Source organism: Aotus nancymaae, unplaced genomic scaffold (genome assembly GCF_030222135.1).
Source record: "Aotus nancymaae isolate 86718 unplaced genomic scaffold, 86718_ANA_hifiasm-v0.15.2.pri h1tg000041l, whole genome shotgun sequence".
In the NCBI taxonomy this organism is placed as follows: domain Eukaryota; kingdom Metazoa; phylum Chordata; class Mammalia; order Primates; family Aotidae; genus Aotus; species Aotus nancymaae.
In genome coordinates, this window is record NW_026988455.1 from 2910923 (window position 1) to 2936709 (window position 25787).

A 25787-nucleotide genomic window follows, 5' to 3' on the forward strand; every position below is an offset into this window, starting at 1 on the left:
TCTCCTGCCTCAGCCTCCCAAATAAGTGGGATTACAGGTGACCACCATTACACCTTGCTAATTTTTGTAGTTTTAGTAGAGACAGAGTTTCACTATTGGCAATGCTAGTCTTGAACTCCTGACTTCGTGATCCACTTGCCTTGACCTCCCAAAGTGCTGGGATTATAGGCATGAGCCACCGTGCCTGGCCCCAGCTAATTAAAAAAATACTTTTTTTGTAGAGATGGGGTCTCACTATATTTCCCATACTGGTCTCAAATCCTGGCCTCAAGCAATCTTCCCACCTTGGCCTCCCGGACTGTTGAGATTACAGGCGTGAGCCACTGTGCCCAGCCTTGGGTCAGTTTAACATGTCTCCTGAGGTGGTTGTGAAGCAGTAACTGAGTTTAATCCTGATTCTAGCCAAGAAGGGTTCCTGAGTTAGGACAGAAAGGTACCAATAGCACTTGCTTAATAGAAGCAGGTGTTAAAATATGCAGACAGCACAGTGAGAAAGGGCTTAGAATGAAAGCACCTCATTCTACCTTCAACAGAGATGACAGGATGACAGCAGGCCTGACTGAGGGTCCTGGCCCTTTTATTTGCAAGCTAAGTGACTAATCACTAGATTTCTCTGGCCCCCAGTTCTCTATCTGTAAACTAAATAGGATGCACTAGAAGATCTCTAATTCAATCTAAAGATTGAAATTGACATTAAAAACCAAATAATCAGGCCAGGCACAATGGCTCACTCCTGTAATCCCAGCACTTTGGGAGGCTGAGGTGGGCGTATCAATTAAGGTCACAAGTTCAAGATCACCCTGGCCAACATGGTGAAACCTTGTCTCTACTAAAAAAAAAAAAAAAAAAAAATTAGCCAGGCATGGTAGGGCTGCCTGTAGTCTAGCTACTTGGGAGGCTGAGACAGGAGGATTGCTTGAACCTGGGGGGCAGAGGCTGCAGTAAGCCAAGATCGCACCATTTTACTCCAGTCTGGGCAACAGAGTGAGGCTCTGCCTCAAAAACAAAAAACAAAACACCACCACCATCATCACAAACAAAAACAAAAACAAAAAAAACCCCAACCAGTCCAATCACCTGCATGATGCCTGCACTTCCTCTGTCATGTCCCTTATAGTTCCATCTACACTCAGATAAAGCTGTAGCCAGTCCACCTTTGTCACCTCTTAGCTTGATTCTGACTCTCTGTAGCATCAATCTTTGGCTCTAATTTAAATATGGATGAATATCCCTTATCTGAAATGCTTGTGACGAGAAGTGTTTTGGAGCTTGGATTTTTTCAGATTTTGGAATATTGGCATTATACATTTTTATTTTTTGAGATGGAGTCTCGCTCTGTCGCCCAGGCTGGAGTGTAATGGCATGATCTCATTGCAACCTCAGCTCACTGCAACCTCCATCTCCTGGGCTCAAGAGATTCTCCTGCCTCAGCCTCCTGAGTAGCTGGGATTACAGGCGCTTGCCACCACGCCCAGCTAATTTTTGCATTTTTAGTAGAGGCGGGGTTTCACCATGTTGGCCAGGCTGGTCTCGAACTACTGACCTCAAATGATCCACCCACCTCAGCCTCCCAAAGTGCTGGGATTACAGGCATGAGTCACCAGTCCTGGCCTGCATTATACTTTATAGTTGAGTATCCTGAATCTGAAGAACTGAAATCCAAAATGCTCCCAAATTGGAACTTTTTGAGCACCAACATGATGCTCAAAGGAAATGTTCATTGGAGCATTTCAGGATTTGGGATGCTCAACCTGTTCTGGTCCCTTCCAGCCACAACAATAGCGAATTTAGTGAAACCTCAAAATCAAGTGCTTAATATTAAATATCACTATATTTATACTTTTAATCAAGATAATGAGTTCCCATCAAATCAATATTCTATTAGTTAAATCCTACAAATCAGTTTAAATTTTTAAATAATTAGAATGTACTGAAATACGTAACACTAAGACGACTTTGAACACAAGTTTAATTTTTCTTTCAAGGAAATCAGAATCCTTTTAAATGCTTATGCCCCAGGGATATCATTAAGATGACAATGATGTCTGCAAAATACTGTGGGTATGGAATGTGGCAGTGATAGGGCCACGGCTATGTATCTATAAGAAGTACTTGGAGAAACTTTAATTTCTACGTGGAGGCAGACAGCCAGGCAGTTAGAGGTCATGCCGTCCACTAAGAAGAGTGTACCTGGGTGGGAAAACACACTGCAATCCCTTTAGGTCAACTGGCTGACTTCAGCTTGACCTCCCTAGCAAGAGCCTGAGACTTTAATCCTGAACATTTGGAAACACCCCAGAATGATGGCACTTTAAGCCTTTAACTAGACAAGCAGATGAAGGAAAGAAAAGGGACAAGTCTACAAGGAGGAAAGAACTGTCCCCACCCTTGCTCTCCTTTTTATAAAGAATAATCCAGACCACTTGGAAATGAATCATCACAACCTGGATGATCTGGGCCCCTTGGATCTGAATGTGACAGTCTTATGACTTGATTTTCCAGCCCAGAGTTAATCCTTATCCAGGACCTCGCAGTAAAGGCATGAGTCAGAAACTTCATGCAGACGTTAAAATCACGGCCTCATGAGAATTTCTTCTGTTTTCTGCCTTCAGCTCTCTGCTCCAGTGAACCTAACCCAGTGACTGTCCTGGAGCTACTAAATTTCTCTAGTTTTTTCAACATGATGTTCTTGAAATCTAGAGGGATCTATCATAGAGCTGAAAGCCCAGGCTGGACTCAGTGGCTCATGCCTGTAATCCCAGTACTTTGAGAGGCTGAGGTGGGAGGATTGCTTGAGCCCAGGAGTTCAAGACCAGCTGCGGTGACACTGGGAGACACCAACTTAAAAAAAAAAAAAAAAAAGAATTAAGCAGAGACAAACAACGGTGGTATAGGAATGGGGTTATCAGGGAAGAATGTAGTCAGAGCACATATACATCTTGTGTTCAGAATGTCTCAGGCACTGTGTTAAATGCTTCTGATGAATTATGAAACTGAACCACCACAGTAACCTCTTAAGATAGGCACTAAGATCTCCTTATTACAAGGAAGTGGTGAGGGCACTAGGAGAGTAAGTAACAGCTTGGCAAGCGCACCGCTAGGAAAAGCCAGAACCGAGATTCGAACACAGGCGAGCGAACCCCAAAGCCCTGCTGTCACTCCACCATTCCTTTGATTGTAAAACTGAGGAAATATTTAGCTGGTATAATTTTTACAAAAATTATTCCTAACCAGTATGATTTTAAAAAATGGTTTAGTGAGCACTTCTCAGTTACATGATTAAGTGTGTGTGACACAATGACAAAACTTTTTTTTTTTGAGACAGAGTCTCATTCTGTCCCCCAGGTTGGAGCATCACGGCTCACTGCAGCTCTGACTTCCTGGACTCAAGCGATCCTCCTGCCTCAGCCTCCCAAGTAACTGAGAGCATAGGTGTGAGCCACCACATCTGTCTAATTTTTATTCTTAATAGAGATGGGGGCTCACTATGTTGCACAGGTTGGTCTTGAACTCCTGGGGTCAAGAAATACTCCCTCCTTGGCCTCCCAAAGTGTTGGGATTACAGGTGTGAGCCACCACATCTGGCTGACTCAAACTCTTAATTCAGAGTGTAGCTAGGGATGATGAATTTCGCCACACAACGGCTCAGGTACCACAGAGCCCTGCCTACTTCCTGAGAAACACTTTAAGATTTCCTTCAGACTTGAGACACCATCTGGCCAGATGTATCTGTGATTCACAGCAAGGAGAAGCCTGCAAGATCCAGTGAGGAGGGACACATAAATTGCCCCTAAAAGACCAAGTAGAATTTCTGTTAAGCAACGTTCCATAACTGGCAGGTTTTGGGGCCTGGCTGGGACAACTGTCATCAATATCTAAAACATGGCTCCGAACCACAATATTTCTCTGCTAGTTTAACACAAATTCTTCCAGATTCTGTTTAAAGCCATTTCCTCTTAGAAAGTAGCTGATTATCATCTGCTGACTATTAAGCTATGAGGTACTTAATATCCACCTAAGGTTTCGGGTACAGCCAAGTCAAATTCAGCTTGTATCCTGGAACCTTTTAACAAGCAGTGATGTTACTTCTGGGCATCTTCTGTAACCACCCCTTCACATCTCACTGACCTCATCCTGGCCCAGGGGTGCAATTCCCGAGTCCCAGAAAACCCCAGCCCTTCTAAGCATCTATACATTTTCTAAAATAGAACTAACCTTTATTTTGCTTCCGGCAGTTGTTGGGCGCCCTTTCTTGTCAGCTTGCAGATTTTCCGGAAATAAAGACTTTATAAAAGGTCTGGAAAAGGAGAAAGAGAATGAATTAGCAATCTGTAAGCACCTTGGGAGCTGAAAGCCTGCCTTTCTAAAGGATGGAGTGGAGGGCTGTCCCCAGGCACAAAACCTTGGCTACAGAAAGGCCAGCTGACTCACAGCACAGGCCATCAAGATGTGACGTGGGAAAATGGCCAACAGACAAAAGACACGAAGGGAAAGAATTCTAAGATATAAGCAACTTAGAATCAAAGACTGCAAAATAAATTTTAAAACTCTGCCTTTCCAACGTCCCTAGACAGGAACTGAGGTATATCTTGACAGGAGAACCTAACGGGGGGAGTCAGTATGGGATTTTAGGTTTTTTGTTTTCTTTTTGAGACAGGGTCTTGCTCTATTGCCCAGGCTAGTATGCCAGGGTTCAGTTACAGCTCATTGACACCTCGACCTCCCAGGCTCAAGCCATCTTCCCACCTCAGCCTCCCGAATAGCTGGGACTACAGGCAGGTGCTGCCATGCCCACCTAATTCTCATATTTTTTGAAAAGAAAGGGGTTTTGCCATGTTTCCAAGACTGGTCTCAAACAACTGGGCTCAAGTGGTGTTCCTGCCTCAGCCTCCTAAAGTGCTGGGACTACAAGTGTGAGCCACTGCGCCCAGCCAGCATGGGTTTGCTAAGACAAGCAAGACCAGAGCTCAGGGAACTGTATGAAATGTCTCGATTCAGTGCTGATGCTGCTTGGCTCTAGAACAGAATTTCTGAGCCTGGGCACCACTGGTATCTGCAGCTGAACAATTCTTTAGTTCTTAATAATTAATTATTCTGAATAATTCTGAGGAGGGGGCCTCTTCTACACATTGTGGATATTTAGCAGCATCCATGGCCTCTGCTCACCAGATGCCAGTAGTTCACTGTTCCCAGCTCCACAAAGAAAACCCTGACAAACTGCTTTTGAGTATGAGCAATTTTAAACGGGGCAGTAACAAATCACAAATGCTCTGCCTGCTGAATACACTTTCATTAGTGGTACTAACTGAGCTGCATGTGTTTATACGTCTGCCTCACTAGCAAAAGGGCAAGGGCAATGTCTTACTCATCTTGTGCCCCTGGTGTCTGAAGCATAGCATGGTGCACAGTTGGTCCATAATATATATTTGCTGACTGGGTAAATGATGGGATCCATGTAAATTAGCAATCTGACACTCAAACTCACTTCCTCCTCAATGACTTATTGGGTACTTGAATTTTCCAGGAAGTCTCCCCAGCAATCTACTTTTAACTTGACCAGACACAACTACAGATTTTGACATCAAATGTGTTTTCAAAATAATAGGCTAAGCCTGTATGACAGCAGTTTATGTGGAAGCAATAACAGCTCTTAAACTTGGCAGGAATTTTACTAGTTTTTAACAAACAATATCTGGAAACAAGTTTGCACCCGACTGCCATAAAACCCACAAGCCAGGACTTGTGGCTTACCTAACCATTTCAGAGAAGAACAAATGGATATTGCACATTTTGAATGAAAAGAAATGCAAAATCTCAAAAATGGTGGTGTGACTTCAAGGAAGGGCAGGGATGGAGAGCAGAGGGTGAGAAGGAGCAGGGAGCTGCAGAGAGAAGTAAATGGAGCAGAACAACTGACCAGGGCCTGAAAAAGAAACACTGGCTTTACTTTCATTGCAGTCAGGCCTTTATTAGGAAGTTATTAGGTTTGCTGCTGCTGATTAGAGAAGCTGGCCTTGCTATTGTGACAGCTTTAGAAATAGAGACCAAAAGGGCAGCTCTTAGTTGGAGGAAGTGCTAGAAATTGTAAGATCTGGCATGTATGGGCCTGCTTGTGTAAATTTCATCGCCTATGTGTTTACCCAGGATGTTGAGAACCCTTTTAAGGAAGAGGAGAGGAAGGCAGAGGTGGTCTTGAGAGTTCTAGCAGCATGCAAGAGGGATACCCCCACTGTGCTACCCCTACAGCTTAAACAGGGTCTTGGGAATTCAAATGGATCTCTGAGTCACTCCTTCTTTAGCTGTCCCTCCCAGAGTTCTCAAGCCATTTCTTCTTTTTCTTTTTGAGATGGAGTTGCACTCTGTTGCCCAGGCTGGAGTGCAGTGGCACGATCTCAGCTCACTGCAACCTCTGCCACATGGATTCAAGCAATTCTCCTGCTTCAGCCTCCCCAGTAGCTGGGATTACAGGTGCGTACCACCATGCCCGGGTAATTTTTTGTGTTTTTAGTAGAGACAGGGTTTCACTGTGTTAGCCAGGATAGTCTGGATCTACTGACCTCATGATCCCGCCCGCCTCCCAAAGTGCTGGGATTACAAGCGTGAGCCACCGCGCCAACTCAAGCCATTTCTTAAGTACTTCAGTGACTCTGGTTACTGTGGGTCTTGCTAAGTCATTAACCACCTTTAAAAATTCAATGACAATGAAGAAGGGTTCAAGGGCAAAGTATCATAGATGGTTCCCTTCTTAAATGGTCAGAAATGGCCATCTCAATCCAAACCCAGTGTGCTCACTTCTTCCTGATAATAGTATTGAAAGGTAGAAAGCCTGAGGTCCTGAAGGACATGTAGATGACACTTGGAATTTGGGAGCATAAAGTGTTACGGACATAAGGGAGAGACTCATATAGGAAAAAAGAAAGCTAATTTGAGAAACCAAACAGATGAATGATAATCCAGACCCACTAGCACAAAGGACAAAATGCAAACCACTAAACATCACAGGTGTTCTGTTTTGTTTTTCTTTTTCCTTCTTTTTGAAATGGAGTCCCACTCTGTTGCTAGGCTAGAGTGTAGTGGCACAACCTTGGCTCACTGCAACTTCCCGACTCCCTGGTTCAAGTGATTCTCCTGGCTCAGCCTCCTGAGTAGCTGGGATTATAGGCACACACCACCACACCCACGTAATTTTTGTATTTTTAGTAGAGATGGGGTTTCACCATGTTGGCCAGGATGGTGTCGATCTCCTGCCCTTGCGATCTGCCCACTTCGGCCTCCCAAAGTGCTGGGATTACAGGCATGAGCCATCGTACCCGGTCTTTATTCTTTCTGTATTAGAAATAGGGTATTCCTATGTTGCCCGGCTAGAGATCAGTGACTATTCACAGGAGCGATTTCAGCTCACTGCAGCCTCAAACTGCTAGGATCAAGTGATCCTCTTGCCTCAGCCTGCAGAGTAGCTGGGACTGTAGGCGCACACCACTATACCCAGCTCACAAGTTTGTTTTCATATTGAAAATGTCATCAAACCTATATCCCTTGTCAGCTATGGCAAAACATACTTACAGCTCACTGCTCTGCATAAGCTCGATGAGATCCATAAAAAGCACATCCCGGTTCCTTTCACAAAAGCCATCCATGTCATAGGATACCTGGCCAAGAAAGGAAAAAAATCTAATTTCATTGAACAAAATGTAATTCATTCAGTAAAATCATTCATTGAACAAAAAAATGTAACTTCACTAAACAAAAAACCAAAGCTGGCAAGGCTACCCTCACTGCAACATGTGGATTTCCAGATGCTGCATTTGGAATTTCGTTGTGCACTGTCACAAGAAGGCTGTGCACATGTCTTACTTGTTAGCTGGCTTAGTGGGGATGGCCTGCAGATGCTGATGAGGATCTGGCTGCCAGGATAGCTCAAATCATCAATAATCAGAACTCCAATTCTAAAGGCCCCATATCCCTTCTTCAGTGGATCCATAGGGTGTCTAAGTGATAAACTCAATTCTTTTCCTAAATTTTAGCTAAGACAGAGCAAAGGTGAAACCCCTCATGCTCAGTAATTCATTGCAGTGAGCCATGTCATCTGAGGCTTTGCAGTTTCTCCCAAAAGTGGTATCGAATTTGCACCAGTCTGGCTAGAAACTCATGCTGATACTCTGTTTAACAAGAGATCAGCAGGGATGATGGATGAGACCAGGGGATTTCCACAGGATGAGGAACTCCCCAAGACTATGACCTCAACTTACTTTTTGATCATCAGCAGCCCCACACAGCCTGGCACCCAGCAGGCACCCAATACTCATGCATTTTATGAGGACAACACCAAAAGTGAACTCCCAACCTTCATTTTTACACCCAGTCAGCATGGTCAGACAAGGAATGCAAGTCTGTGATTGCAGCAAGAGGCAAGATGAAAATCCGTTTCTTCAACAGCTAATATATGTCACAGAGTAATAATTCACGTTCTAAAAATATGCAGTAGTATGGTGAGTTTTTAGTGCTGGATGACTCCCAGGTGGCCCCTACCCGGCTCAAGCTCCTGTTGACTGTTGCAGTGTGGGTCCTGGCCAGGACTGGCACCAAGGCAGTGGGATCCTTTATAAATAGACCTCTATAAATAGAGCACAGTGGCTCATGCCTGTAATCTCAGCACTTTGGGAGGCTGAGGCGGGTTGATCAGCTGAGGTCAGGAGTTCGAGACTAGCCTGGCCAACATGGGAAAACCCTGTCTCTACTTTAAAAAAAATAGAAAAAATTAGGTGGGCATGGTAGTGGATGCCTATTAATCCTGATACTTGGGAGGCTGAGGTAAAAGAATTGCTTGAACCTGGGAGGCAGAGGTTGCAATGAGCTCAGATCGTGCCATTACACTCCAGCCTGGGTGACAGAGCAAGACTCCATCTCAAAAAATAAATAAGTGAATATATAAATAAATAGGCCTCCAGACTACACACCAGAAAGCAGGAGCCCACTCTGGGACACTGGGAGATGGTGCAAGCAGCTACCGGTACACAAAGCACAGTGCCCTATCCTTCCTGGCAGGGTCACGGTTCAGATGTAACCTTATTTCCAGCTGTAGTTAACAGAAGCATTTTTCTTGGCATTCATACTAAAAATAGAAAACCAGTAATTCCAGGGATCTGGGTTAGCCTCTTAAGCATGTCAACTCTTGATGAGAATACTCTTGGTAAAACAAACTCCAGAAATCACTTGCTAGAGAAGCAGCCCTTCGCCGCCTCAGTCTGAGCACCCACGGAAAGCACGCGTCGGAAGCGCTGGCAAGGCCCGCGCAGTCGCAGTAGAGAGTCGGGGGCGGGTCATGCGCGCTGCCCGTTGAGGTCTGACGGTGCTGCGTTGGCGGCTCGACGTTTTGGTCAGCAGCCTTTTCCCCATTCTCTCCCTCTACTTCTTGAGTGAACAGCCATGAGTTTGACCGTGCCTGTTGTGCGGGCCACCCAGAGAGTGAGCTCGGCGGGGGTGAATTTCCCGTGCCTGGGGATGGCCCTGTGTTCCCGTCAGGCGGCGCGCGGGCCGCTCAAGCGCACCTGGCTCTTCACCCCCGTGAGCAAGATGGCGACTGTGAAGAGTGAACTTATGGAGAGCTTCACTTCCGAGAAGCCCGTTCATCACAGTAAGGTCTCCATCATAGGAACTGGGTCGGTGGGCATGGCCTGCGCTGTCAGCATCTTATTAAAAGGCTTGACTGATGAACTTGCCCTTGTGGATCTTAATGAAGGGAAACTGAAGGGTGAGACAATGGATCTTCAGCATGGCAGCCCTTTCATGAAAATGCCAAATATTGTTTGTAGCAAAGATTACCGTGTCACAGCAAACTCCAACCTAGTGATTATCACAGCAGGTGCACGCCAAGAAAAGGGAGAGACGCGCCTTAATTTAGTCCAGCGAAATGTGGCCATCTTCAAGTTAATGATCTCCAGTATTGTCCGGTACAGCCCCCTCTGCAAACTGATTATTGTTTCCAATCCAGTGGATATCTTAACTTATGTAGCCTGGAAACTGAGCGCATTTCCCAAAAATCGTGTTATTGGAAGTGGCTGTAATCTGGATACTGCTCGTTTTCGTTTCTTGATTGGACAAAAGCTTGGTATCCACTCTGAAAGCTGCCACGGATGGATCCTCGGAGAGCATGGAGACTCAGGTGTTCCTGTGTGGAGTGGAGTGAACATAGCTGGTGTCCCTTTGAAGGAACTGAACTCTGATATAGGAACTGATAAAGATCCTGAGCAATGGAAAAACGTCCACAAAGAAGTGATTGCTAGTGCCTATGACATTATTAAAATGAAAGGTTATACTTCTTGGGCTATTGGCCTCTCTGTAGCTGATTTAACAGAAAGTATTTTGAAGAATCTTAGGAGAACACATCCAGTTTCCACCATAATTAAGGGCCTCTATGGAATAGATGAAGAAGTGTTCCTCAGTATTCCTTGTATCCTGGGAGAGAATGGTATTACCAACCTTATAAAGATAAAGCTGACCCCTGAAGAGGAGGCCCATCTGAAGAAGAGTGCAAAAACACTTTGGGAAATTCAGAAGGAGCTTAAGCTTTAAAGTTGTCTGTGGCTCACGCCTGTAATCCCAGCTCTGAGGGAGGCAGAGGCGGGAGGATAGCTTGAGCCCAGGAGTTCCAGACCTGCCTGGGCAATATAGCAAGTCCCCGTTCTCCACAAAAAGGAAAAAACCAAAAAGACAAAAGAAATAAATAAATAAAATAAGCGTAAGACTACCATTCCGATATTGTTGAAGAGATCATAGATACAGGATATTTTAATCAAAATTTTGAAAAAAGCTTGATTCTTAAAAGATGGAAAACAGGAAAGCGGGTAGAGTGACTTTCCTATTTATTTAGTCCTCCAGCTCTTTTATTTAGCATCCAGGTGCTGGATGATACTTATTTACAATTCCTAAAGAAAGTGTTTTTGGTACCTCTGATGTAGCAGCACTTGGCTTGTTATATATATATGTAGTTGGCATTTGGTTCCCAAAAGTAGGATGTAGGTACTTAAAGTAGGATGTAGGTACTTATTGTGTTTTAGAAATTCTGCTTCTTTTCATTAGATGTATGTTAGTTCTTTCATTCTTGCTGGCTTATACCTATGTTCATTTATATGCTGTAAAAAAAAGTAGTACCCTCCTCTGCAATGTAAAAAGTATGTACATTCAAAAAAAATATGCATTAGTATATACAGTCTTTTGTTTTGCCTCCCTCAATAGTTGATAAGTCCTGTTTGTTGAATGACTAATACAGCAAGGCATATCATTTGCTTCATGAGAAAACAGATCACAGACCCAAAGGCTTAAAACAGATAGACATTAAAATGGATATCGGCCATACCTTCCCAGCGTAATGGTGAATGATGAAGCCTTGGTTCCAGCTGTTGAAGTGCTCATGACTCCCAATCTGCATCTGAAGTTTCTGGAGCAGCGTCTGATCTGCCCCCTCACCCACCGCATGCATCGTGGCGCACACGTCATCCAGGATGCTCATGATGCCAGGAGGGTTCTGATGGGACCAAGAAGGCAAGGCTCTAGTCACTGACCTCTCCAAAACAGACAAGTCCTTTTTTAGGCAAAGGAACAGCTCCCCTGACTTAGATACCATCTTGAAAGTCAGTCTTCCCCTTCAGGCAACAATGTAATTAATAGCCCCAAATGGGGAGTCACCACTTAGATCTAAAGAGGGAGGAAACTCTATTTTCCAAAAAACTGTTTAACTCCCTGAAGTCTTATCCAAGAGTCACGCACAGATCAGTATCTGCTCACTCACATTCCTGCCAAACTGACTTTAAGAATCCAAAAGTAAAATAAAAACGTTTTCTTTTGACCGAATCTCTTTCTTAATGTTCTTTTTTGGCCTGTTACCCATATAGGTATCATTTATATAATCATTTAGTGTACCCATTCTATAATGCATTTCTTTTTTCACATAGCACTAATTTTATTTATTTTTTTATTGACACAGAGTCTTGCTCTGTCACCCAGACTGGAGTGCAGTGGCATGATCTTGGCTCACTGCAACCTCCGCCTCCTGGGTACAAGCGATTCTCCTGCCTCAGCCTCCTGAGTAGCTGGAACTACAGGCACGTGCCACCACCCCCAGCAAATTTTTTCATATTTTTATTAGAGATGGGTTTTCACCATGTTAGCCAGGATGGTCTTGATCTCCTGACGTGATCTGCCCGCCTCGGCCTCCCAAAGTGCTATGATTACAGGCTTGAGCCACTGCACCCAGCTATTTTATAAGCATTCCTCATGTTTTACATATTCTTCATACTTACTATTTTAATGGCTGTATTTCTCTGTTCTGATACACTATAGTTTGTTTAATAACTAAGTTGTCTACGGATATTTTTACTGTTTTCAGTTTTATAAAAAGTCCTACAGAGATATATCTGTTGTATATCACTTTTATTTTATTTTTGAATCTTTTTTTTTTTTGAGACAGAGTCTTGTCTTGCTTTGTCACCCAGGCTGGAGTGCAGTGGTGCAATCTCAGCTCACCACGGCCTCAACCTCCTAGTCTCAAGCGATCCTCCCACCTCAGCCTCAAGAATAGCTGGGACCACAGGTGCACATCACCATGCCTGGCTAATTTTTTGTATTTAGCTAATACAAGTTTCATATTAGCTAAATTTTGTGTTTAGAAACAGGGTCTCACCATGTCGCTTGGGCTGGTCTTCAACTCCTGTGCTCAAGCAGTCCACCTGCCTCAGCCTCCCAAAGTACTGGGATTACAGGCATGGGCCACCACACCTGGCCTGAAACAGTCATTAGGGCTAAAGTCCTAGAAGTTGGACTAGAACACAGGGCCAATGTTACGGCTCTTCATATGCTATGTGTCATGTGACAATTGTCTTCTTTTAGAATTCAGTAACAACTTCCATTTGTAAATTGACATTTTCCTCATATCCACATGTTCATATTTACTACCAGAATAAAGCCCTACTGTTCTCTTTTCACACATACAGAAAAGTAATACAATTGCTCGAATTCCCTGCAAATCAGAGTTGTCACTTTGCCTGTTGTAAAACAATGATACAGAGAACAAAAATTCAATGTAAACCTTTGAGCAGTGACAAGACATACTAAACCAACACTTACCACTTTGTTCTCTATGAGGTCACACACAATTTTGTTATTAAAGTACTCGATGGGTGTCCATCTTATTCCCTCTTGAACATATTCTTCCTGTAAGACAGAAACCAGGAACTCACATTATTACCCGAATAGCAAGAGCCCGAGAGACCCTGAATGGACAAAAATTCCCATGAAAGAGAAAAACTTGAAAGTCCTCCAACAAAAAGAGTAGGAACTTGAATTTCTTATTTTCTAAGAGGTAATAGGAAGGAACATTTTATTACTTGGTAATTTTTTAGGTTAGTTTGAGCCGTATGAAATTGTTACCAAACAATTGTTTTTGACAATTTAGTAGCACCAAACTGATAAATCATAAAACTCTTAAAATTTAACATAGGACAGGAGTACAGATTAGCATCAAGGTACTTAACGGGAAGGTTCTTCAGTCTCTTAGGGGCTCATTTAACTTGAACACTACAACACTGTCCTGGTTTGTTCCTCTTTCCTCACTGGTCTCGCTTTGTCGGCTTCCTGTGCTAGCTCTGTCTTCTTTCCAGACCTTTATATGTGCTGGAATCTCAGGGTCCAGTCTTCCAGCCTTCTCATTTTCTCAGCCCTCCTTCTCTAGGTCGTTTCAATCAATCCCATGGCTTTAAATACCACCTACAGGCTAATGACTCCTGAATTTATTTCTCTAGTCTAGACCTCGCCACAGGGTTCCAGGCTTAAATCCATTCTAGAGATTGGAATCTTCACTTGGAAGTATAATAGGCCTCTAAAACCTAACCTGTTTAGAGGAACTCTGATTCCACACTTCCCACGGCCTCCAAACAACCCCTCTTTTAATCTCATTCTCCAGTTAACAGTGTCACCATCGGCCCTGTTATCAAGGGTATAAAGCTAAGAATCGCCCGTGATTGCTTCTTCTTTCTTGGTTATTGCTAATTATTTTGAGCAAGTCCCATTGGCTCACTCTCCAGATACTCCCTCTCACCATCTGCACTGCTACCATGGCAGTCTAAGTCTCTACCATGTCTAGCACAGTCTCCCACAATAGCCCCCTCACTGGTTTTTAAACTTCCATTTTAGTTTGCTTTCCCCTGCCTCACCGTACAACAGCCAGAGACCTTTCCAAAAACACAAATGACAAATCAGATCCTGTCACTCCTCATTCAGAATTCTTCAATGGGTCCTCATTCCACTTAACTATAACGCCCAAAGTCTCAGCCATGCCCTGCAAAGTTCCCATAAGATCTAGCCCCTACCTCCCCATCCCATCTCATCTGCTGTTGCACTCTTCCTCAGTTGTTTTGCTCTAGCTACTGTAAGGGTTGAGTAAGGCTAGAGGTTCACGTGAAACCCACAGGGAGACTACCAAGCCAGTTAGGAGGCTACTGCAGTAGACTGGGCTGGATGTGGTAGGGACTGAGGCAGCAATGGTAGAATGGGTTTCATGCAAACCTCTAGCCTTTCCCAACCCCTAGAGTAGCTAGAGCAAAACAGCCATAGGCAGGTTCCTGGGCCTGGTATTTCCCCTGGTATGGCATTTTCTAAGCAGAGGCATGAACATTTCCATAACTAAATGACCCCAAAACAGCCTTTGATGTGTGCAGTGGCTTGAATAGTATCCCCAAAATTTCATGTCCACCTGGAACCTCAGAATGCGAGGTTTGGAAATAAGGTCTTTATAAAGGTAATCCACTAAGGATCTCACAATGAGTCATCCTAGGTTTAGAGTGAACTCGAAATCCAAAGAATAGTGTTTTTCTTTTTCTTTCTTTACAGTTCACTCTCCATAGAGATTGTCAAAAACTGTCAATGCCAACTATATTTCAAGTCGTCATGGCGAGGTATTGCAAAAAGTTTTCAATCAGCAATAATCATGACTCCGATAAATCTCACTGGTCACAATATTGCCACTGTGCAAAGCTAAAATGGTGTCTTCATAAAAGAAAAGAGATGGAGATTTGAATATGGACACAGAGGGACACTGAAAAAGGCTATGTGAAGACACAGGCAGAGACTGGACTCAAACTGCCATAAGCCAAGAAGTACCAGGGGCCACCAGAAACTAGAAGAGGAAGGATTCTCCCCTCCATCCTGGCAAGGAGTGTGGCCAGATTTCAGCTCTGGGCTCCAGAACTGGTAGGGAAGAAACTGCTACTGTTTAAAGTCACTCAATTTGTGGTGCTTTGTTATGGTGGCCCCAGGAAACCGAAACAATATGATATCAGCAAACAACAGACACTGCACTGAACGATTTATTTATTATTATTATTATTATTATTATTATTTTGAGACTGTCTTGCTCTATCGCCCCAGCTGGAGTGCAGTGGTGTGATCTCAGCTCACTGCAACCTCTGCCTCCTGGGTTCAAGTGATTCTCCTGCCTCAGCCTCCCAAGTAGCTGGGACTACAGGCACACACCACCATGCCTGGCTAATTTTTTTTTTTTTTTGAGACAGAGTTTCACTCTTGCTACCCAGGCTGGAATGCAATGGCACGATCTCGGCTCACCGCAACCTCCGCCTCCTGGGTTCAGGCAATTCTCCTGCCTCAGCCTCCTGAGTAGCTGGGATTACAGGCGTGAGCCACCGCGCCCGGCCTTAATTTTTGCATTTTTAGTAGAGACGGGGTTTCATCATGTTGGCCAGGCTGGTCTTGAACTCCTGACCTCAATTGATCCACCCACCTCGGCCTCCCAAAGTGCTAGGATTATAGGTGTGAGCCATGGCGCCCAGCTTTTACTTATTTTTGAGACAGAGTCTTGCTCTGTTGTCTAGGAGGGAGTGCAGTGGTGTGATGATGTAGCTCAATCTCCTGGGCTCAAGCAATCCTTTGACCTCAGCCACCAGAGAAGCTGGGACTACAGACTTTTGCCACCATGCCCAGCTAATTATTTTATTTTTTGTATGGATGGGGTCTCACTTTGTCACACGGGCTGATCTCAAACTCCTGGGCTCAAGCAATTCTCCTGACTCGGCCTCCCAAAGTGCTAGGATTATAGGCATGAGCCACAGCACCTAGCCTGCATCGAACTTTAGAAGAAACTATATAGCAAGGCATGTTACGTCAGGTAAGTATTGAAATACCAGCTTTGTTAAAAATGTATGTATTATTAGGGAAGATTGAGAACGGAGTAAATCTGAGAAAACCAAGTCTTTTTTTTTTTTTAAGACGGGGTTTCACCATGTTGGTCAGGCTGGTCTTGAACTCCCGACATCAGGTGATTCACCTGCCCTGACCTCCAAAGTGCTTGGTTACAGGCGTGAGCCACTGCGCCCAGCCGAAAACCAAGTCTTTTATTTGGAACATAATATATGCCACAGTCAGTGAGGGCTGGAACTAGCCTCATTTCCCACGTGCTCAATGAGTCAGTATAGTAAAAGCAGTCAATCCTACGTCCAACGTCATAGCATCATTTGCTTAAAGAAGAAGGCAAATGCTGCAGATGGTATTTATATTTCACAGATTAAAATGCCACAACGGCATACGGTTTTTCTACCTAACTTTGTTAGGTGCATTTCCTAATATAAGACTGGAACCCAAATCTGTATCAAAAGACAGAAATCTATACCTTTTAAACAAAATAAATTATAAATAGAACAGGATGAAGAGGGACTGCTTACCTGTTCCGCCTTCAATGTCAGTTCAATAAAAATCTGCTGCAGTTTTTCATTAACAAAATTGATACAAAACTGTTCAAAGCCATTTTTCTGGGGGGAGAAAAAAGTTATTCACATGTAATTGTTCCATAAAATCATTTAAAAGTCATTTCTTGAGTGATTTATTGAAATTTCTTGATGCAAAAGGCTTTAATAGAAATGTTGGAAGCATCAATACAAAGAAGTTTATATTTAGGAGAAATTAATTTGGTAAAGTTACATGAAAAACTCAGAAAGGCAGAAATGAACCTGAGTGGTTTTTTGTTGTTGTTGTTTTCTGTTTGTTTGTTTTTGCCTTGCCTAGAACTATTTCTTGCAGGTGAGATGAAATATGTCACCCTCCTCAACCCGCCGTTATTCAAACTGGCCTTACCTGGAATATTTCAAAGCCATAGATGTCCAGGACGCCAATGTTGTACTCTTCATGGTCCTTCTCCATGGCTTTGTTGATGGACTAGAGAAAGTAAACAGCATGGCAGTGAATTCCTTTCCATGTACACTAAAAACGGGCACGTGCTGGGAAGGGAAGCTGGAGTCTGCACAGCAAACACTACTGCTTGCAGGACGCAGAGGACAACATGAAGGCAGGAGACTTGCTGCATTCACAAAGTCTCAGTGCAAAGTTGAGTACTTTGAAAAACCACCAGGATTCAGAAAAGCAGGCAAAGTAGAAACAAAAAATGTTTGCTTAATGATGATAACCATTAATTTCTGGCCAAGTCAGCTTTTTCGGGAAGTCTTAAGATTTAGAAGAAAATGTCATCTTGGATGATCAAAGTAAAATCTATTTCACATGAAGAACCCACACTAAAGGCTCTGTAATTGCCATTTCCATTGTCTTTCATTCACCAGTCATTTAGTGATGACCCAACACGATATGCCAGGGATGCTAAAAACAAGACAATCCTTGTTCCCAGGAGCTTATAGAGAGCTATGTACGGATAGTAACAATAGTCGTTATTTTTGAATTGATAATAAAAGCAGCTTACATCTACTGAATATTCACTTTTGCCCGGGCTTGCGAAGTGCTCTCAACGTATGGTTTCACCGAATTCTCATTTCAATTCTCATAATGGCAGCGATACCCTTATTTTCCCAATTTTCCTGATGGACTCACCAAGGCTTGCTTAACATCGTTCTAGTAAGAAGCAGGGTCTGGGAATAAATTTTAGCAGTGTCATGCCTAAATCTGTGTTCTTTATTTTTTCTCCTGTCACTTTTTTTTTTTTTTAATCACTGTGATAAGAGGCCAAGCAATTCATGAGAACAGACTTAATGATTGCACGGGAGGTAAAGGATAGAGGGGGTTGGTGGGCGATGCAGGAGGGGAGGAGTGTAGGAGAAAAATTCTTTGAGGTGTTGAATACCTGGATGAATTCTGAAGTACCAGAGGTTTTTCCAGGCAAACAAAATGATATATCTCTTTTGTGAGAGAATAAGTAATCATAAACAATACATAGCCAGTGGCCAGTATATGCCACCTCAAATTAGGGTCACTTACATGAGCATTCATCTACTTTTACTATTTACAAAAAAAATTGACAGATGACAGGAAGGAAGGAGGGTAGGAAGCCCAGCACTGCAAGGTGCTCTGAACAAACAGACAAGAGATACGGATTCTAGTCCCAGGCTGCACCGCCCTCGCCCTCTTACTGATTGGCCTTGGGCAAAACCACCATTACTCAGGCCTGAAATTCCCTTCTCAGTAAAATGGGGTGTCTGGACAATCTAACTGCATGACTTGTTTAGTATGACCCTGACCTTCCCAAGCAATTTTATCCTTCAAAAAGCCAGTAGAAGTACCCAGAGTAGTTCTCCTACCCTGTCATGCCTAACCCTACTCTAACCACACTAATCATACTTTAAGCCACATAGGTGTTAGTGCCTAAAATACAGATCTTTGGATCAAATAGCCCCACTGTTGTCCCTCGACTAGGGTCCTTCTAGCTTGAATATATAAACGTCAAAGGAGCAAAATAGCTAGGGAGGTAGGGCCTCTGACATCAAACACATAGTAACAGTGTGACCTTGGGAGAATTCCTTAATCAATCTATGCCTCCCTTAATTTATCTATAAAGCAAAGATAATAATACCTAACTCACAGGGTTGTTGTAAGAATTAAGTGAGGGTTTTTTCCCTTTAAAATACTCAGAACAGTATCTGGGCACTTATACAACCAGTGCTATATAATTGCCTGCTATTATTATTCTACCATTTAGAGGGTACAGTGATTAACACAGATTGTTACCGGCAGCTCCGCACTGCTGAAAGACTAATTTTCAGAATATATATGTGATATACATATATAAATATATATGCATATGTGTGTATGTATATAAACACACACATATGTAATTATGCCATAACCAAAAATATCGAACAGTTTCAAAATACATGCCGAAAGTTTTTTATATTCCTCCCTTCAAAAGATGGAGCCTCATTCCCTTCCCCTTAACTGTGGACTTTACTTAGTGACTTGCTTCTAACAAACAGAATGTGACAGAGTGACTATACCTGAGTCCAAGATTAGGATATAAAACACTGGCTTCTTGCTCATTCCCTCTTTCAGATCACTCATGCTGGGGAAAACCAACCATCATGTTATGAGGACATTCAAGGGTAGGTCCACGCAGCAAGGGACTGAGAGCTCCTGCCAACAGCCACGTGGGCAATCCATCTTTCAGCCAGACTTCAGATGACCACAGTTCCAATCAGCATCTTGACTGCAACTTCATCTTTGAGTCAGAACCACCAAGTTCAGTCAATCCCAAATATCTGACCCTCAGAATCTGAGAAAACAAGTGCTTATGGTTTCTAGCCACTAGGTTTTGCGTTAATTTGTAACAGCAGTATGTTAAAAACACATTCCTAAACCTTTAGGCCCCAAAGTTAAGAAAGGCCCATGAACGTGGGTCTCCTCTTTTTCTGGTCTCTAATCCTAGCTTTACTAAATATTTTGTCTGGAAGAAACCTGTTACCACATTAGATTTAGCTAAGGTGTCTCGGTGGGCAGTTCTAAAAGGAAGAACAGGATTCAGTGATCGCAGAGGGAGAAGACAGAAAGTGAAGTAAGGTAATGGGTGAAAGGAAGGAGCCAGAACAGGAACACAAAACCCTTAGTCAGTTTACTCTTTTTTTGTTGTTGTTGGAGACAGCATCTCACTCTGTCCCCCAGGCTGGAGTGCAGTGGCACAATCTTGGCTCACTGCAGCCTTGACCTCCCAGGCTTAAGTGATCCTCCTACTTCAGCCTCCTGAGTAGTTGGGACCACAGGCATATGCCACCACACCTGGATAATTTGTATTTGTGTGTGTGTGTGTGTGTGTATTTTGTAAAGACGGGATCTCACCATGTTGCCAAGGCTAGTCTCAAACTCCTGGGCTGCAGAGATCCTCCCGCCTTAGCTCTCAAAGTACTGGGATTACAGGAATTAACTCTCAAAGTACTGGGATTACAGGAATGTGCCACCACTCTCGGCCTACTAGTTTTACTCTTTATAGCTAAAATATGAACTAACATCAACTTGTGTTACTTACATCTACCAGGAAATCAAAGACTCGGGCATGCAGGGCCTTGGCGAGCGCATCCCGGGTGTAACAGGCCTGCTCCACGTTGAGGGTCACATGGATGGATTCGGATTTGCCTCCCCACTTGCTATCCATCTGCCGGCTCGTTAGCTTTTCTTTTAACCGGTCCTGGTTTATCCCTAGCAGATACGCAGGAAAAGCTAAAACTGTAGAACATAAAACAAAACAATCTTTCAGAATTGTGACAATGCCAATTCATCTCACAAACATACGGAGGCGCTTATGTGCACATGTGCGTGTGTGTACACAGAAAGCGCAATTACAGGGCCCCAAGAGCTTCTGTTCCAGTGAAGGCTGCTCATCAGTCATCCCACACACATCCATCTTTGTCGTTCCCGATTGTTTTATTACATGAGTCAATTCCTATGATGACCGAGACTTCCAATAATACAAATCAGGGATCCAAGAAGGGTGGCAAACCTGTCCCTCCTACTGAGATCACAGTGAAAGTGCCTAAAATGGACATCCCTCAAAGCTTCCAGCAAGACAGCCTAGAAGGAACTCAATCAAGAAACATTTCTTTGGCTCCAAATATTGTTTTCTTCCTTTTTAGTACAATGTTTTCATAGCACCATTTTTGAAGAACCTGGCATTCCTGAACTAATAATTACAACCAATCCCATGTTTATTGAGTATTTAGCATGTGTAGGGTTACTAAAGAGAGATGAAAGGATAGAAAATATGTGAGAAATCTTGAAAGCAATCTAGACAAGGCAAAAATAGTGTGCCAAATAAAGAACCCTTGGAAAAGCTGAAAACGTAACACAGACAAGATCTGGAGAAATTAGAACAGGAAGATATTACTACTTGCTGGGGTAGTCAAGAGATTCGGGCTGGGCATAAAGGATGAGTAGGATTTGTGCAGATGCAGAGAAGAGAGAGGCGTGCACCAAGGGGAGGAAGCAGAAGTGTGGGAGACATGATGGAGATGGCATATGGTCTACAGTGTGTGGACTAGCACTGGCTACAGCTCAAAGTTCAGGTCGGATTAAAAAGGTCCTTAATGATATGATACATTTGGGCTGGAGGAAAAAGGGGGCCTGAATGTCTAATAAAGAAGGGTTTTATAAGAAGATCCCTCTGAGGGTAGCATATGGAGTGAAATGAAGGGGATGGTGTCGTTGATATGACAGCACACCCATCCTGCCCTAATGTGACAGAGCATGGTCATTAGTGGACTTCATATAGAAAAACTGAGACTTCATAGCTCAACATCTTATTTCAGACTATGAAACTTACCAAGAAGGGCTAGTGATATAAATGGGGTTTTCTGGATTTCTGGGCAAAACGTTCTAATATAAATAAACGACACCATTCTTCGACATGAAAGAATGCTCAGATTTTTCCAATATGAATGAAATATTTTTATAGATGCAAATGAAAATTTTGAACTTGACTATGAGTTTTCTTTTTCTGCATAATGCTTTACCAAAATTATCTGGTAAAAATATTTCGTTAAAGGCCTTATGATAATGCTAAAAAATTGCAAGCCTCCCAATGAAGGATAATCTGCTTCAATTTCACAGATGGTGTTAGACTATAACGGGGGCTGACGTTTCTCAGTATATACCTTCCAATGAGATTAATTCAGTGAATGCATTTTGAAAAAGTGTAATGCCAGAACAAGACATTTATCATCTATATGAGTGTTTCACAAAAACGCTTTGAGCAATGGAAGGGCTTCCTTTTAGAAAGGACATGTGAACAAAATCAAATGCACTGATCTGAAAATGGCCATTGTACTTAGTTTAGTTTTAGTGTTAACACGTGTCTAGGAATCTGGATGTGTCTTCCACTCAACTAAAACTTCCTGTGCACAGAGTGAGGACAGATGACATTCATAAATCAGACTGGACACATGTGGGGTTGTTGTGAGAATTAAGAGACATTTACCAACATATCCAACATATAAGAAGTCTTCATTAAGGGAAGAGTATCATGTTGGTTTTATCATCAGAAGCTTATCTCACTAGATGCAGTGGACATTGTCATCAATGGTTTATAGGACAGTCACAAAAGCCCTTCTCATTACTTATAGGAACTATACAGTGAATAGGTTTATAAAATGAATAATTAGCCTCAATCTCTCTGTTTTGTAAATATGCCTTTCTCTCAAGCCCTAACCATGTTCCCACATGGTTAATATATTTGGTTAAAATGTTTATGCCATTATCTTTATGACATTCGCTAAAGACATAAAACAAGAAGGGTGAAGATGAGAGTCCTTGAGACAAAAGAGAGAGAAGGGACTGACAAAGACACAGGCTCTACTTCCATCTTGCGGTCCTTTTCTGCAGAAGGAGGCATGGAGGGCTACAAGCACTCACAACACAAGGAATGGAATCAGAGCCACAAGCTTGGGGAAATAGCTAAGGAGACTAGAGAGGAAATACAGCACTTGGCTTGAAAAATAATCCATGCCATGTTTTTCAAACTTTTATGCCTGGTGCCTGTCCTGATGCCAAAATTACAGGGCTGCTAATATTGACTTTCTTCAGGCTGTGAGTTTCCATTAGGCAGTTGTGCGTGTGTCTGGATGGGACTGTCAGTATGGAAGCCTGGAGAACTGGGGAGAGAGAGGAGGCAGAAAGCAATGATTTACTTTAAAATGTGGGTGTATAACTCGGATATAGCTAATCGGAGTCATGGAAAACATAGAAGAACCTGCTAAATAGTAGTATTTCCACACATTTACATAATGAAGACACATTACTACTACTGCATTACAGTGTAAAGCAAAGTTAGGTTTAATTTTTCCACCTAAATTTGAAATAAAGGGAAGAGAGAAAAATCAAAAATATGTAGAAAAAAAAATTGAATTTTTACAAATTTAAAAGAAACAGCATGGCAAAAAAAGGTTCATCTGTCTTTGGTATTGCATTTCTGTGCTTTCTAATCTGTGAATTGTAACAGGGTAAAGGAGGGGTGCTGTCCCCTGTACTTTTCTCCCGACTGTTATCAAAGTAGTGACTTTTTCTTTCAATAAAATTCTTAGTTGAATCCGAGTCACGCCACCAAAAAAAACAATAAAATAAAATTCTTAGGTTAATTTTGTGTTTAAGATCTGCCATCTCACTGCATTGCTGTTGGACAGGTACACATGTGCCTAAGGTGAGGTTTGTTTGACTTCACAGTAACGAAAAGGTTTGATCAAGCAAATTTTACACTTCCACTGGTCCAAGGTCAGGTAAAAACAAAGCTTGTTTGGCTGGACACCGTAGCTCACGCCTATCATCACTGCACTTTGGGAGGCCGAGGCGGGAGGATCATCTGAGGTCAGGAGTTTGACACCACCTTGGCCAACATGGCGAAACCCTGTCTATACTAAAAATAGAAAAATTAGCCAGGCTTGGTGGTGCATGCTTATAATCCCAGCCACTTCGGAGGCTGAGACAGGAGAACTGCTTGAATCCAGAAGGTGGATTCGAGATAGCACCACTGCACCCCAGCCTGAGTCACAGAGCAAGACGCCGTCCGTCTCAAAACAAAAACAAAAAACAAAAAGCTTGTTGCTATTAATGGCTATTTTGCTTTATTAGGCCATTTCTGATGAAAATCTTACCTTTTTTTTCTACAGTGTAATAGCTAGAGAAAGTCTGCTTTCTTCTGTCATAAAGGCATGGACTACCACCTCCCTCCACAAATTTATTTCATAGATAAACTATAATATGAGAAAGATAATAGAAACCAAGACTATTCATTTCAGTAGTGTTCATTCAGTCTTGTAACAGCAGAAGACAGAAACCATATTAATGTCCAACAATAGATGACTGCTTCAATAAATAAATGAAAGTGTAGCCAACCAATGGAATGTTATGAAGCTATAAAAAGCACAGCCAGGCGCAGTGGCTCACGCCTGTATTCCCAGCACTTGGGGAAGCCAAGGCAAGAGGATGACTTAAGGCCAGTAATTTGAGACCAGCCCTGGTAACTAATCAAGACGCCATCTCTTAAAAAATAAACGATAAATCTCTCTATGAATTGATATAGAATAATCTCTTAAGAGAGACATATATATATATATATATATATATATTTTTTTTTTTTTTCTTTTTGAGATGAAGACTAGCTCTGTTGCCCAGGCTGGAGTGCAGTGGTGCAATTTCAGCTCTCTGCAACCTCCGCATCCTAGGTTCAAGCGATTCTCCAGCCTCAGGCTCCAGGCACGCACCACCACCAAACCTGGCTAAGTTTCGTATTTTTAGCAGAGTTGGGATTTCACCATGTTGGCCAGGCTGGTTTCAAACTCCTGACTTCAGGTGATCCACTCACCTCGACCTCCCAAAGTGCTGGGATTACAGGCATGAGCCACCATGCCTGGCCTAAGAGACATATTAACTGAAAAAGCAACTGTAGAACATTGTGTTATAAGCCCTACTATTGCACAGCAGTGGGAAAAGAGTGGCTGCGTGTAGCTGTTCTGGAACACACATCCCTTAAAGGCAACACAAGAGACTGGGGACCTTGGTTACCTCTGACAAGGGAAACAAGTGAACTAGAAAAGGTAGAGAAGGGAGAACTTTCACTGCATACCCCCTGAGCCATGTTAACATATTACCAAATGAACAAAACCCCAAATCAAAGGAGATTGTTGGGAGGAAGGCCCATTTCCTAGACCTCTCTGGCTTCCATCTCAGCCTTTTCCGATCTCCATGCCTCCAGAGCCTCTAGGCAAGGAATTTCATGGGCAGTTGCCAGTGCTGGGCCTTACCCATCTGGCTGAGAAGACTACGAACCCTGGACATCAATGTGCAATACAACACTTCTTCGTTCAGACATCCAGGGAACTGTTTGCTGTTTCAGTGTCATGATTTTGTTTTCAAGCATAAAGAGGCAGTAAATTATTTTACTATCCCAAGAAGGCAAAAGAAATCCAGTCTACTTCAACAGAAACTACAACCACAGCAACACTGTTACATGAAAAGGCCAAGTGTTCATGATCTTACTGGAAACATAGGCGCATGTGTTAAACTTCAAGGAGAATGTACGCAAAGTTTAGAAACACAGTTATCAGTATTACGGTTGTTAGGTCACATTTTTAGACTTGATGGACACCCTGTATATTTATAGTTTTCTACCCCCTTCCTTGGTAAACATAATTCATCTTTTTCTTTATAAGATAGACATCAGACGTTAGCAGAACTTCCCTCTTTTATCAGAAAAGAAAACAAAAACATTAAAAAAAAAGAACCTTATTTGGAATGGAAATATCCCCACTGCATTGTCAGCAATGAGTGGGATACTATTTATTACTAAGCATCTAAATTTATCATCCTTAAAGAATGCTGAGAAGGGAAGAATGTCTTCCTGGGTGGCTAAAGGATGTGTGGGTTCTGAGAGCAGTCTGCAAGCTGTTGATGTCTCAGAGGCTGAAGTCATGTGCCACTGTATTTATGGTACATTTCGGGCACATGTAACCAACAGCATCTCTCTATAG

The 25787-nt window shown here is 42.8% G+C and overlaps 2 protein-coding genes and 1 non-coding gene across 4 annotated transcripts in view; 1 reads left to right on the plus strand and 2 right to left on the minus strand.

Annotated features, from left to right (window-relative positions):
- MYO1E (myosin IE) overlaps positions 1 to 25787 on the minus strand; it is a 230215-nt gene that overhangs the window by 55591 nt on the left and 148837 nt on the right. For both annotated transcript variants that reach the window (XM_012443130.3, XM_012443129.3), the window contains exons 10-16: positions 20300 to 20496; positions 17137 to 17217; positions 16728 to 16814; positions 13123 to 13209; positions 11357 to 11524; positions 7564 to 7649; positions 4216 to 4297 (exon numbers count right to left, since the gene is read on the minus strand). In XM_012443130.3, the coding sequence (XP_012298553.1) occupies positions 4216 to 4297; positions 7564 to 7649; positions 11357 to 11524; positions 13123 to 13209; positions 16728 to 16814; positions 17137 to 17217; positions 20300 to 20496 (788 nt within the window). The remainder of the gene's footprint in view (positions 1 to 4215; positions 4298 to 7563; positions 7650 to 11356; positions 11525 to 13122; positions 13210 to 16727; positions 16815 to 17136; positions 17218 to 20299; positions 20497 to 25787) is intronic.
- LDHAL6B (lactate dehydrogenase A like 6B) lies at positions 9427 to 10572 on the plus strand. The gene has a single exon (XM_012443131.3). It carries the CDS (start codon positions 9427 to 9429, stop codon positions 10570 to 10572), a length of 1146 nt encoding a protein of 381 aa, XP_012298554.2.
- LOC135268749 (U4 spliceosomal RNA) lies at positions 14889 to 15029 on the minus strand. The gene has a single exon (XR_010337104.1). It is a non-coding gene; the product is annotated as a U4 spliceosomal RNA (small nuclear RNA).